At 43.1% G+C, this 15,575-nt stretch overlaps 1 protein-coding gene across 2 annotated transcripts in view; it reads right to left on the bottom strand.

Annotated features, from left to right (window-relative positions):
* sap30bp (SAP30 binding protein) overlaps positions 1 to 15,575 on the bottom strand; it is a 118,262-nt gene that overhangs the window by 17,095 nt on the left and 85,592 nt on the right. For both annotated transcript variants that reach the window (XM_059948933.1, XM_059948934.1), the window contains exon 5: positions 2,999 to 3,087. In XM_059948933.1, coding sequence (XP_059804916.1) covers positions 2,999 to 3,087 — 89 coding nt within the window. The remainder of the gene's footprint in view (positions 1 to 2,998; positions 3,088 to 15,575) is intronic.

Below are 15,575 nucleotides of genomic sequence, written 5' to 3'. Positions count from 1 at the left end.
CTGCATTAAAGGAACCTCCTAAATGGAAATAGAAATGCTTGACAAAATATAGCTAAACAAGTATTGTGATGAAGATGTTTATTTTGATTTTTTTCCTCTTTCTAGTGAAAGGACTTCATCTAGGTGTGATAGTTTCCTCCCACATCCCAACACTATAAGAACTGTTAAGAGCAACTGCCCCTGATGCAAGTTAGTAGAAGAATGTGTGGGGACAATGGAGTTGATGGGAATGTAGGGAGAATAAAATGTGTAGGATAGGATTGGTTGGTGTGGAAGGGCCCAGTTTCCATGAACTGATACACTGTCTACTTCTGCCTAAACAGATGATGCATGATCTATTGTCTATTTCCACCACTTTGTTATTTCAGATTTCAACTATTTGTACTGTTTTGGCTTTGTACATTCTTGAAGGGCTTAGTATCATTTTTGTTAAAGTCGACGGGGAATCTTTCTGGCATCATTCCATCATAAACCAACAATGAGGGAATTCCACTCATAGTGGTAAAACTCCCCATTAAAATAGAGTGAAACGGAATGCAGTTTTTTATTTAAATTATCAACACCAGGACCACCACAGTAGGAGATTCTTCAAATAAAGATGATTCCAAGATTTGAGGAGACTTTTGCACTTACTACCTTTTGGCAAAATGAATTGACTGAACCCGGTTTTTCTGTTCAATGTTACCCAGGACCCAGATCCCCTTGCCCCAAGTGTGCCCGAGTCAAAAAACCCTCATATGGTAGGGTGGGATGGGCCTGCACTTCCTGAAACGAAGGACACTTTGTACATGTATAAGAAAACAGAACATGTCCACACACAGTTGTAAGTGGCATAAGCTTCTCACACCTGCTTAACACATTCATCCATCCTGGCCAAAACATTACTCATGGTAAACATTTTAGCCTTGAGCTGTGAGTGTAGTTATGTGTAGTAACGAATAAAGATTAGTCAGTCACACCCAGTGCACTGTTACTTCTATAGATTCTGTGGATGGAACTCGTCCATTGCTCTTAACCATCTTAGCCCCTCAGCCTTCATTCTGAGAAACCATTTCTTTCAGAGGAGAGGTTGATTGGTCTAGTTTACTCTACTAGACACTCTGTTAGAGCAATAAGGCTTTTTAATTAATTTCACAATGTCATGTGTTACATTTGATGTAGCGATTGCCCACAAATAGCAGAATTTTTTTCACATAGGCTGTCAACAGGACTTACTGATATCAGAAGGATTTATAAATCACCTTTCAATTGCAAAGTATCCCAAAGGTACTATCAGAGAACACTGCATACTGAACCACGCAGACACATGATCAAAGGGCTACAAAAGCAAAATACTGCAATGACAAAAACCTGAAATAAAACTGCAACTGTGATTACCAGTAGGCCTGGTAGTAAGAGAGAAACAGAGTTAACAGTTCAGATTGATAACCTTTCATTAAAAGCAGTGAAGTAGGTTAGAATCAGAGTCTTAAAGTAAAAAACAGAGATTTTATAGAGGAAAGGTTCGAGACCAGGTAGTCAATGGCATAGGTGACAAACAAGTAATCAATGATCAAAGTTTCCATTTCTGAATCTGATCATTTTCTGAACTCCTACAATGCTACCAAGGGATTATTTAAAATCAGCATGTAATGAGGCAGGGAAGCCCCTAGGGTAAAAAAAAGTAGACAGTGGTGTGTCACAGCTCCAGCGTTGTCTGTGTGGAGTTTGTTTATTCTCCCTTTGACTGTGTGGCTTTTCTCTGTTTGCTGTTCCATCCCAAATGTCGTGTGGATTGTGGGTTCATTAGCTCTTAGAGAGCAATGATAGAATTTGTGGAGAGTTAACAGGAATGTGGGAAAAATATTAGAGTGGCATTGGTGTAAATTGGCAATTGCTATTCATGTGGATGCAGGGGCTTAAAGGATTTCCTGCTGTGCTGCATCATTCTATGACTGATAAGGATCACCCAAAATGTGTGGAGTTACCAGATCAGCTGATTTACATTAAAGGCGTTTCAGCTGGTTTCTCACTAAACAAAGGAGAGGGTGTTAAAAAAAAATCATCAGCTGGGATCTCTGCTCTCAACCGAAACCAGGAAGATGGGGGGGAGGAGAATTCATTTTGTAAACTATGTCCATTGATTACCGAGACCAAAACATTGGAATTGTTGGAAATAAGAACGTACCATATAGTGTGCAATGTACTATTCCTCCTGTTGAGTGATACAACTTCACTGGAGTGAATGAATCTGCTGTCTGATTACATGATTTAAATTTGATGTTCCCTTTCCAGTACTGACACCACTCCACATAGAGAATGGCCTTTAGACGTGCAGACATTACTGACAGACAACTGTAACAAAGGATTAAAATACAGTCCAGGACAATTTGAGGAAATCCTTGTTCTCAAGCTTATCATGGTTCAACCAAATTAACTCATTTATGTATTTGCACATAATTTACCAGTTTCATGTCTCATGAGGAAAGGGTGAGCGAGCCAGGGCTTTTCTCTTTGTAGTGAAGGAGGATGATAGATAGAGTGAACAGTCAGCGTGTTTTTCTCAGGGTGGAAAGGCTAATACGAGGGGACTGGAGGAAAGTTTAAGGCAAATGTCAGAGGTAGTTTTTTTTTGCCCCACGCAAAGAGAGTGGCAAGTACCTGTAATGCACTGCAAGGAATGGTGGTTAGGGATGTCAAGAGACTCTTAGATAGGCACATGGATGTAAGAAAAATAGAGGGTTCTGGCTATGTAAGAGGGAGAGGTTCGACTGATCGAGACTAAGCTTCTATAAATTGACATCACATTATGGGCCAAAGAAATTGTATGGTGCTATACTGTTCTGTGTTCAAAGTCAGCATTAGATATAAACCATTCCTGCAGAAAGCTGGAATGTGCTAATCAGATTTATTTTTTAGCCAAAGAACTGTTGAATCTCAAAGAAAAAAAACATTTGCCGGAGTATGTCATCTTTCATATCTAATTTCTGTTACTCTTTTTTACAGCTGTACTCCATACCTGTAGGTGATTGGAACATCTTCCCATGGGTTCAGGGGGTATTTTGATGTCATCAGGGGACATGTTCCTCACTTTTTCTGAAAATGATGCTAATAGGAAACAAAAGCAGTGTTAGGATATGGGACAGGATAGGTCTGCACTGCCCCCTGTATCTGGAGCTCCTCAAACCATTCCAGCACAATTCATTGTTATCTGGCAAAGTCTGAACCTGCTTCCACATCCCAAACATTTAGTTTCACCAATGTCCCGTGTGATTTATGCTTTCCCCTCCTTACTTATAATTGCCTCCTTCTGCTGGCATCTCAGGCACCAATGCCTTCTCCAAATCACCATCCTTTCCATAAGCCTTGCCCTAAACCCTTGTTGAACAGAGATCAAGAACACAAACGATCAATATTATTTTCCAATTCCTACAACAATAATACTTTGCACTTATAAAAGCATCTTAATGTAAGCCGAAAACAGTCATAACCAGAAAAAAACTGCTTAGGTACAAAGGTTGATAGATGAACAAGTGATCAAAAGCAGGCTTTAAGTGGTTTGACATGTTTACAGAGATAGGCAGAGCAAGTCCATGCTAGGCTTTGAATGTAAGGAACCCCACTGCGACTGACCATCACATCCAAGCTTCATCTTGACTGACAGAGGGGGACTACCCGAGAAATAGAATTCAGCAAAAGTTTTGATGTGTTAGGCCGCATCATGGAGGGATCTGAACATGAGAATTATTTTCTTCTTTGAGCACAAGTAGCCAGAATGCCTGGCCTGGAACTGTAATAATAACTACACCAGGCAGCTGGTTCAGAGTGGAGGCATAGGTACATATAATGTTTCATAAGCAGTCAAGGCATCAGTAGCCATGTTGGTGAACAAGACATTTGATAGGGTTCATTGGACTTAACACTCATAACGTGCTTTGACTTATTTTATCTGATCCAGGTCTTGGAAAGACCTTGATTGGCTTCACCTTCAAATTTTTCTTCTTCAAAATGATTTATTTCTAGCCTTCTGGAAGTTATTCTTGAATCTGGTTGTCACCTTTTCAGGCAGAGCATCACGGGGCTAAAGTCCCCTTCCCATTTTTTATTGATGCCTTAATGAAAATGTGATTGTGGGCAAGCACAGGGTTCAAACCCTACCAGCAGAATGGGTGACTATAGTACCAGAGGATTCAGATTAGAAGCAGAACAATGGACAGTGAATGATGAGGTGGAAGGGGTGGGGAATGTCCAATAACACCAAAGACATCACTGGATGAGGTGAGTGAGTTACATAGCAGATATGGGAGAAATTAACCAGGACAGGATCAGAATGACAGACAATTTACGTTCAATGATCTGATCTGTTAGGAACACTGAGGCTGTCTACAAGAAGGGTCAGAGCTGTCTCTACTTCCTGAGGAGACTGAGGTCCTTTAACATCTGCCGGACGATGCTGAGGATATTCTACAAGTCTGTGGTGGCCAGTGCTATCATGTTTGCTGTTGTGTGCTGGGGCAGCAGGCTGAGGGTAGCAGACACCAACAGAATCAACAGACTCATTCGTAAGGCCAGTGATGTTGTGGGGGTGGAACTGGACTCTCTGATGGTGGTGTCTGAAAAGAGGATGCTGTCCAAATTGCATGCCGTCTTGGACAATGACTCCCATCCACTCCATAATGTACTGGTTAGACACAGCAGTTCATTCAGCCAGAGACTCATTCCACCGAGATGTAACACTGAGCGTCATAGGAAGTCATTCCTGCCTGTGGCCATCAAACTTTACAACTCCCCCCTCGGAGTGTCAGACACCCTGAGCCAATAGGCTGGTCCTGGACTTATTTCCACTTGTCATAATTTACTTATTATTAATTATTTACAGTTTTATATTGCTATATTTCTTCACTATTCTTGGTTGGTGCGACTGTAACGAAACCCAATTTCCCCTGGGATCAATAAAGTATGTCTGTCTGTTTCATTAACAATGCATGCTGCAACAGTATTAGATGGGAGTTTTTCTTTGCTTCTTTTAGACCCTGAAACCCAAAGTCCTAACTAATTTAACTCTATTGTTAAAAAAAATTGCAAACACTAAGGTCCGCTCCCAAACTGGAAAGAATAAAAACTTAGGACCAATAAGTTTGTATAGATTGTATGACATCAGGTGTAGAGGGAAGACTGAGGAAGCTGAAGGGCTTCATGTCGAGCAGTGTAAAAGAACAAGTTAACTGATCAGTGGTGCAGCAATAGATCTGTCCCATCCACTTCACATTAATAGTTCCAAGGTCCTTCACCCAACTGGAATCGGGGTCCAGAGACTTCACCTACTTGGACACATTATACAGAAGACTCCTTCGCTGATCACATCTGAGTGCCATGCACCATGATAAGAGGGCTATCTACCTCAGGCCAGACAACTCTCTTATGTGGATAAGCACAGTTAAAAGTGACCTTAAATAACATGGCTTAGTGCTCAATGTCGAGGCACAGATCCAGCAACATCTCATGGGGACTGTTTCATTACTGCCAAGGTAAACAGACTTTGGCAAAAAAGACAAAAATGTTGCTGAGAGTGGGCAATGTGGTGAGTGTTATCACTGAAGGAGGAAACAGTAAAGCAACACAGGGGTATTTTGGCTACATGAAGAAAATGGTTGAGAGATTTTTCCCAAAGCATGAATGTGCAGAGACCAACAGGAGGCTGGACAATATCCTGTCATGCTTGAACTATTCTATTGTTAAGCCCCTACCCAATATTGCATTCTTGTTGTTTATACAAAATGTACAATTAAATAGTTAAGAATACACCAGCGTCAGCAAAGATGAATTGGAGTTACATAATGCCATATTACTAGATTGGATGATGCAGGAATGTTCTAGATCAGTGATACTGATAGGTACAGGCCTGCCACTGCATGATTGCTGGGGATAGATCTATCACTGAATAACTTTGCAATGCAGTTTTGGAGGGTATACGGCCATTACTGTACTACACAATTGCACAAGACTGTACATGCTGGTAACTAAGGATGGAAAGAATACAAGATTATTAATTATGAACATTCTTCTGAAACTACTTTTGAGGACATTCCTTTTGGTGCTTTGAAGCCAGTAGGCAGCATAACCTTTATGTTTTGCTTTTTGTTGATGCCCCCTGTATACTGTACCAGATCAGATTTGACAGACATGCAATGAAATGTCTGTGGTGCCAGCTTCAGAAAGTCTGCATAAATCTATTGCTATGTCCCCCTACACCAGGTAGCCTCACTGGGAGTGTTAAACTCACAAGTCACGAATAACTCTATTGTTCACAGAGAAAGAGTGTGTGTGTGTTCTTTAAACCCCTTGGACCAAACCAACCACATCACAATCATTTTTTGTTTTCCTGGACATGAAATTCAAACAGGTAGTCCCGGCTAATTACCTTTAGCCCTTACAGATTGGTGTCAGTTTGCAACTGAGCTTGAGGTGATATGACTGTTTCATCGAGGCACAACTGAGCAGGCATGTGGACGTCAGCGAGTTAGACCGGCAGAAAGAATTTAAAAGGAGTGCATTACCTTGAGGCGAGTGAAGTTAGTTGTGAAGAATAGGAATAGATAGTATGTCTGCGATGCCAGTGTTCTGTATTGGGTGTTGGATGTGGGATGTCCAGGAGACTCCCGGACTGCCACATCTGCACCAGGTGTGTCGAGCTGCAGCTCCTTAGGGACCAGGTTAGGGAACTGCAGATGTAGCTTGATGACCTTAGTCTGGTCAGGGAGAGTGAGGAGATGATAGGAGCTATAGGCAAATAGTCACACTGGTGCCTCGGGAAACAGATAAGTGAGTAACAGTCAGAGAGGAAAGGACAAGGCAAATACCAGAGAGTACCCCTGTGGCTGTCCCCATTAACAATAAGTATTCCTTTTTGAGTATTGGTGGGCGGGGGGATGACCTACCAGGGGGACACAACAGTGGCCATGCCTCTAGCACAGGGTCTGGCCCTGTGGCTCAGAATTGTAGGGAAATGAAGAAGATGGCAGCAGTGATAGGGGACCCTATAATTAGGGGGTCAGACAGGCAATTCTGTGGACGCAGGGAAAAAAACCATGGATGGTAGCTTGCCTCCCAGGTGCCAGGGTCCAGGATGTTTCTGATTGCGTCCATGATATCCTGCAGTGAGAAGGTGAACAGCCGGAGGTTGTGGTACATATTGGTACCAATGACATAGGCAGGAAAAGGGAGGGGGTCCGGAAAACAGACTACAGGGAGTTAGGAAAAAAGCTGTGAAGCAGGATCACAAGGGTAGTAATCTCAGGATTACTGACTGTGAGTATACGAATAGAGTGAGGTGGAGGATAAATGCGTGGCTGAGGGATTGGAGCAGAGGACAGGGATTCAGATTTCTGGATCACTGGGACTTCTTTTGGGGCAGGCGTGACCTGTACAAAAGGACGGGTTGCACTTGAATCCGAGGGTGACCAATATCCTGGCAGGAAGGTGAGGTGGTGATAGGAGCTATAGGTAAGATGTGTCTATTTTAATGCAAGAAGCATCACAAACAAAGTAGATGAGCTTAGAGCGTGGATCAGTACTTGGAGCTTTGATGTTGTGGACATTACAGAGACTTAGATAGTTCAGGGGCAGGAATAGTTACTTAGAGTGCCAGGCTTTAGATGTTTCAGAAAGAACAGGGAGGGAGGCAAAAGAGGTGGGGGCATGGCACTGCTGATCAGATATAGTGTCACGGCTGCAGAAAAGGAGGAAGTGATGGAGGAATGGTCTACTGAGTCTGTGGGTGGAAGTCAGAAACAGGAAGGGGTTGTTAACACTACTGGGTGTTTTTCATAGACCACCCATAAGTAAAAGGGACATCATGGAGCAGATAGGGAGACAGATTCTGGAATGCTGCAATAATAACATAATAATGTCGAGGTGGGAGATATTAATTTCCCCAATATTGAGTGGTTTATCCCTAGGTTTAGATGGGGTGGAGTTCGTTAGGTGTGTTCAGGAAGGTTTCTTCGCACAATACATAGATAAGCCTACAAGAGGAGAGGCTGTACTTGATCTGATATTGGGAAATGAACCTGGTCAGGTGTCAGGTCTCTCAGTAGGACAGCATGTTGGAGATAGTGATCACAATTCTATCTCATTTACCATTGCATTGGAGAGGGATAGGAGCAGACAAGTTAGGAAAATGTTTAATTGGAGTAAGGGGAAATATGATGCTATCGGGCAGGAACTTGGAAGCATAAATTGGGAACAGATGTTCTCAGGGAAATGCATGGAAGAAATTTGGCAAAATGTTCAGGGAATATTTGCGTGGTGTACTTCACAGGTAGGTTCTAATGAGTCAGGGAAAGGATGGTAGGATACAGAAACATGGTGTACAAAGGCTGTTGAAAATGATAGTCAAGAAGAATAGAAAAGCTTACAAAAGGTTCAAAAATCTAGGTAATGTTAGAGATCTAAAAAATTATAAGGCTAGCAGGAAGAAGATTAAGAATGAAATTAGGAGAGCCAGAAGGGGCCATGAGAAAGCCTTGGCGAGCAGGATTAAGGAAAACCCCAAGGCATTCTACAGGTATGTGAAGAGCAAGAGGATAAGACGTGAGAGAATAAGACCAATCAAGTGTGACAGTGGATAAGTGTGTATGGAACCAGTGGAGACAGCAGAGGTACTTAATGAATACTTTACCTCAGCATTCACTACAGAAAAGGAGCATGGCGATTGTAGGGCTGACTTACAGTGGACTGAAGAGCTTGAGCATATAGACATTAAGAAAGAGGATGTGCTGGAGCTTTTGGAAAGAATCAAGTTGGATAAGTTACTGGAACCGGACGAGATATAACCCAGACTACTGTGGGAGGAGATTGCTGAGTCTCTGGTAATGATCTTTGGATCATCAATCGTGATGGGAGAGGTTCCGGAGGATTGCAGATGTTATTCCCTTATTCAAGAAAGGGAGTAGAGATAACCTAGGAAATTATAGACCATGAGTCTTACCTCAGTGGCTGGTAAGTTGATGGAAAAGATCCTGAGAGGTAGGATTTATGAATATTTGGAGAGGCATAATATGATGAGGAATAGTCAGCATGGCTTTGTCAAAGGCAGGTCGTGCCTGAAGAGCCTGAATGAATTTTTTGAGGATGTGACAAAACACATTGATGAAGGTAGAGCAGTAGATATATTGAATATGAATTTTAGCAAGGCATCTGAGAAAGTACCCCATGTAAGGTTTATTGAGAAAGTAAAGAGGCATGGGATCCAAGGGGACATTACTTTATGGATCCAGAACTGGCTTGCCCACAGAAGGCAAAGAGTGGTTGTAGATGGGTCATATTCTACATGGAGGTTGGTCACCAGTGGAGTGCTGCAGGGTTCTGTGACCCTTACTCTTTGTGATTTTTATAAATGGCCTGGATGAGTAATTGGAGGGATGGGTTAGTAAGTTTGCTGATGACACAAAAGTTGGAGGTGTTGTGGATAGTGTGGAGGGCTGTCAGAAGTTACAGCAGGACATTGATAGGATGCAAAGCTGGGCTGAAAAGTGGTAGATGGAGTTTAACCCAGATAAGTGTGAGGTGGTTCATTTTGGTAGGTCAAATATGATGGCAGAATACAGTATTAATGGTAAGACTCTTGGCAGTGTGGAGGATCAGAGGGATCTTGGGGTCCGAGTCTATAAGACACACAAAGCTACTGTACAGTTTGGCTGTCTGGTTAAGGCAGCATACTGTGCATTGGCCTTCATCAACCGTGAGTTCAAGAGCCGAAAGGTAATGTTTCAGCTATATAGGACCCTGGTCAGACCCCACTTGGAACTACTGTGCTCAGTTCTGGTCGCCTCACTACAGGAAGGATGTGGAAGCCATAGGAAGGGTGCAGAGGAGATTTGCAAGGATGTTGCCTGGATTGGGGAGTATGCTTTATTAGAATAGGTTGAATGAACTCGGCCTTTTCTCCTTGGAGCGACGGAGGATGAGAGGTGACCTGATAGAGGTATACAAGATGATGAGGGGCATTAATCATGTGGATAGTCAGATGCTTTTTCCCAGGGCTGAAATGGGTAACAAGAGAGGGCACAGTTTTAAGGTGCTTGGAAGTAGGTACAGAGGAGATGTCAGGGGCAAGTTTTTTCTTATGCAGAGTGGTGAGTGTGTGGAATGGGCTGCCAGCAATGGTGGTGGAGGCGGATACAGTAGGTTTTTTTTAGGAGACTCCTGAATAGGTATATGGAACTTAGAAAAATTGAGGGCTATGGGTAACCCTAGGTAATTTCTAAAGAAAGTAAATGGTCGGCACTGTAATGTGGGCCGAAGGGCCTGTATTGCGCTGTAGGTTTTCTATGTTTTATGAGTGAAATGTAAAATTTGTACACTGCTTCATTAGGAGGTATTGGAATGGGGCTAAGGCATTGTATTCAGCAGAGTTGGAGAACGTTGGTGTGCTCTCATCATGGAATATCTGAGCTAATTTGTGAGTTTCCTGCTCGATGAACACTAAAGAAAGTCAAGGGGATCTACCTAATACAAACAGTTGGCTGTTTGGTGCATGCCAACTGATATCACCTGATGACTGTGCAGAGACAACATTCCCCAAAGTCACAATCATCTGTTCCTATAGCCTGCAGTGAGTGAAACTCCAACCGTGCTTGGTCACAGCTAATATTCAGCATTAGATTTAATTCACAACCACAGCAGGGCAATGAGCCACCACTTGCCCTGAAATAATTGAGAAACTCACTGTGCAATTATAAAATGTGGTGTTGCTAACAAAGACACAACTTGATGCTTGCCCCGGCTGCCTTGACTGTGAGCACTTTCTCCAAACCAACAGAGTGGCTGATTGTCCTCTTCATGCAGCAGTTAAATTAATTAAATTAGGCCATAAGACACAGAAGAAGAATCAGGCTCTTTGGCCCATTGAGGCTCCTCACCATTTGACAGTGGCTGATTTATTTGCTTTGGGATAAGAGGTCACATTTATCCCATATCAAATAAAGACAGCAAAATCCCTTCCTATTAGGCATCAATGAACCAATTGGATTTTTAGGACGAACTATGAGATCTATCATTACTTTCTCAATGATTTTCCCTCCACATGTATTCAGATTATGAAAGCACAATGATGGGATTCAATTACAAGTTTCCTAGATCATTAGCCCTGGCTACTTACTTACTGGCTCACCATCTCACTGTACCTCATTAAAGTGACTGCCAGAAAGTGAAATGGAAAACAGAATGCCAAATTAAAGCAAAATTTACTCACAGCTCCACTGGAAGAGTCAAAGTTTAAGCATTAAAAATATCTTGAGAAAGGACAGTAAACAAAGGAAGTTTCTGTGTGTTGGAGTGAATTTTAATCCTTCTGAATATTTGGGGCCTGCCATCATTATTCAAACTCCGTTCCTGCAATCGATAACTAAATCAACAGCTCTTGGCTGGAAAACATGCTCCACGAGGCTGCTTTTGGACTGACACCACAAGACACAGGCATGCTTACGCACATATCCTGAACCACGTAAACACACTACGTCGCAGCCAGCTGGTGCAATTCAGGTGAAAGTGACCTTGAGGTACTGACCAAATTCATGGCCTAATTCAACTCAGGTTATTATGGACATATGTTACAACCTGCAGAGCCTTACCAGTTAATGTTAGCAATCTTCTTGTGTATTAATAGCCCAGGGATATCCTTCTCTGTCTCCCTAAAAGCACGATCTCCACTTTGTGCTAATAGCAATACTCTTGGTGTCTAAGCAAGCAGAGACTCGATAAGCAGACTGTGGGAATTAGTTGCATTGGAGCTTTGCCCAGTGCAGTTAATTCTACAGGATCAACGGAGGCAATGCTCTGAAAAAAACAGCTTAAAACATTGCCGACAAGAGCCTGGTATTCCAGTTACCATGGAAATTGAGGTGAAGGTTTGGCCCCTTGCTCAGGTTCTACAATGGGAAGTTGAACAAGGTCTGAGGTCCTTCGGGTGATCTGTAACAATACGCACAGGATGCGGGAGGGACAGCTGGAGGTGCTGGGGGTGGGGGAAGCTAAAGGATCCGGCAAACAGAATTGGAAGGCAAGGGAAGATGCCAAAATACAAGGTGGGGGAGGGGAACCTGCTTCTCCCAGGTGCCTTCCCTCTTTCCCTTTCTCCCAAGGTTTTCTCTCCACTCCTATCAGATTCCTTCTTCTGCAGCCCTTTACCTTTCCCGCCTATCAACTCCCAACCTCTTTCTTCATTTCACTCCTCTTTCACCACCTGGCTTCCCTGATCACCTTCTAGTTTGTCCTTCATCCTATCCCCCCAACTTTTAATTATGAAATCTTCTGCTTTCCTTTCCAGTCCTGATGAAGGGTCTTGTTCTGAAATGCAGACTGTATATTCATTTCCATTGATACTGCCTGACTTACTGAGTTCCTCCAGTGTCTTGTGTGTGTTACTCTGGATTTCCAGGACCTGCAGAATCTCTGGTGTTTGAGACAAGCAGAATGTTATACAGAAGCAACACCAACTGTGAAGCGAGAATGAACAAGTTGATTGCTGGTGCCAACTGTAGAAAACTACGAGGAGGATCTTCATCAAGAACCTTTGTTCTGTCCACCTCAACAGCAGGTTCTCCCATTTTAATTCGCTTCCTATTCCCACACCAACATCGTCTCCTCAGCTCCCACAATGAGACGAGACCCAAGTTGGAGGAGCAACACCTTATATTCCATCTAGGTAGACTCCAACTTGATGACATCAATGTCAATTTCTCTAAATTTGGTAACTACAGCCCCCCTGCCCCGTTGTTTTCTCTCATGCTGGTAGTCCTCTCACCCCTTCCCTCTGGTTCCTTACCTCCTTCCTGTTATTCCATCATCCACTGCCCTCTCCTATCGGAGACTTCTTCCTAAGCCCTTTACCTCTTCGGCCTATCATCCCCAGCTTGTGCTCCCCTCTCTTCCCCTATTGTATTATTCTGGCTTCTGCCTCTTTCTTTTCCAGTGCTGATGATGGTTCCGGGCCTGTAATGTCAACTTTTTATTTCCCTTCACCGAAGCTGCCTGACTTGCTGAGTTCCTCCATCATTTGTGTGTGTTCCAGTAAATTGCCCTAGTGTAGGTGCTGGTAGGGTTCTACATGAGAACTGGTAGGGTGGGGAGGTGCTGATGAGATGTGAGAAGAGAATTGGGATCAGTATAGATGGGAGCTTGTTTACTTGCTGTATGTCAATGGGATGTGTGGGAGACAAATAGGGTACCTTTACATGCAGTGGAGGGGAAATAATACCGTAGAGAAGTAACAGGGCTTTCAGCCCATCTAGTCCATGCCACAGCAATTTTAACTACTTACTCCCATCGACCTGCAGCGGGACCATAGCACTTCTGTTCCCTACTATCCATGTACCCATCCAATGTTGAAATCACATGCATCATGTGCTGGAAACTCCTTCCACACTCTCACAACCCTCTGAGTCAAGATGTTTCTCTTCATGCTCCCCTTAAACTTCTCACCTTTCACCCTTAAGCCATGACCACTGGTTGTTGTCCCACCCAGCCTGAATGGAAAAAGCCTACTTGCATTAACCCTATCGATACCCTTCATAATTTTGTATACCTCTATCAAACCCCCCCTTAATCTTCTATTTTCTAAAGAATACAGTCCTAATGTATTCAATCTTCCCTTATAACTCAGGTCCTCCAGAACCGGCAACATCCTTGTGAATTTTCTCTGTATTCTTTCAGCCTTGTTTACATCTCTTCTGTAGGTGATGATTACAACTGCACACAATATTCCAATCAGGCCTCACCAATGTCTTATATAACTTCAACATAACATCTTCTGCATTCAATATATTGTTTTAAGAAGGCCAATGTGCCAAAAACTTTATTTATGACCCTGTCTAACTACAATGAAACTCTCTATGAATTATGGATCTGTATTCCCAGATCCTTTTGTTCTACTACACTCCTCAGTGCCCTACCGCTTATTGTGTGAGACATCCTCTGGTTGGTCCCATCAAAATGCAAAAACCTGCATTAAATTCCGTATGCCATTTTTCAGCCCATTGTTCCAGCCGATGCAGATCCCTCTGGAAGCCATGATGGTCTTCCCCATTGTCCACTACAACCCCAAATCTTGGTGTCATCTGCAAACTTGCTGATCCAGTTAACCACATTATCATCCTGATCATTGATATAGATGACAAACAAGAAAGGACCCAGCACTGATCCCTGTGTCACAGGGCTCCAGTCAGAGAGGCAACCATTTACTCTCTGGCTCTACTGCAAAGCCAATGTACTAACTCATCCAGAATGCTGAGCGACTGAACCTTCTTGACCAGCCTCTCATGTGGGACCCTGTCAAATGCCTTACTGAAGTCCACGTAGACGGGTTGCATTGAACCCCAGGAGGACCAATATACTGGCAGGGAGGTTTGCTAAGGCTACTAGGGAGAGTTTAAACTAGAATTGTTGGGGGGTGGGAACCAAACTGAAGAGACTGGGAAAGAGGAGGTTGGCTCACAAATAGAGAAAGCTAGGAGACAATGTGTGAGGGAGGATAGGCAGGTGAGAGAGAAGGGATGCGCTCAGACTGAAGGTTTGAGATATGTCTATTTTAATGCAAGGAGTGTTGTGAACAAAGCGGATGAGCTTACAGCGTGGATCAGTACTTGGAGATATGATGCAGTGGCCATTACAGAGACTTGGCTGGCTCAGGGACAGGAATGGTTACTTCAAGTGCTGGGTTTTAGATGTTTCAGAAAGGACAGGGAGGCAAAAGAGGTGGGGGCGTGGGACTGCTGATCAGAGATAGTGGCACTGCTGCAGAAAAGGTGGACGCCATGGAGGGATTGTCTATAGAGTCTCTGTGGGTGGAGGTTAGGAACAGGAAGGGGGTCAATAACTTTACAGGGTATTTTTTATAGGCCGCCCAATAGTAACAGGGATATCGAGGAGCAGATAGGGAAACAGACCCTGTAAAGGTGTAATAATAAGAGTTGTCATAATGGGAGATTTTAATTTCCCAAATATCGATTGGCATCTCCCTAGAGCAAGGGGTTTAGATGGGGTGGAGTTTGTTAGGTGTGTTCAGGAGGGTTTCTTGACACAATATGTAGTTAAGCCTACAAGAGGAGAGGCTGTACTTGATCTGGTATTGGGAGATGAACTTGGTCAGGTGTCAGATCTCTCAGTGGGAGAGCATTTTGGAGATAGTGATCATAATTCTATCTCCTTTACAATAGCATTGGAGAGAGATACGAACAGGCAAGTTTGAAAAGCACTTAATTGGAGTAAGGGGAATTATCAGGCCATCAGGCAGAAAATTGGAAGCTTAAATTGGAAACAGATGTTCTCAGGGAAAATTATGGAAGAAATGTGGCAAATATTCAGGGGATATTTGTGTGGAGTTCTGTATAGGTACATTCCATTGAGGCAGGCAAGTTATGGTAGGGTACCGGAACCGTGGTGTACAAAGACTGTAATAAATCTAGTCAAGAAGAAAAGCTTACAAAAGGTTCAGAGAGCTAGGCAATGTTAGAGATCTAGAAAATTATAACTCTACTAGTAAGGAGCTTAAGAAGGAAATTAGGAGAGCCAGAAGGGACCACGAGAAGGCCTTGGTG

The sequence above is a fragment of the Hypanus sabinus genome, chromosome 23 (genome assembly GCF_030144855.1).
Source record: "Hypanus sabinus isolate sHypSab1 chromosome 23, sHypSab1.hap1, whole genome shotgun sequence".
NCBI lineage: Eukaryota > Metazoa > Chordata > Chondrichthyes > Myliobatiformes > Dasyatidae > Hypanus > Hypanus sabinus.
This window is presented reverse-complemented; position numbering and strand designations above follow the sequence as displayed.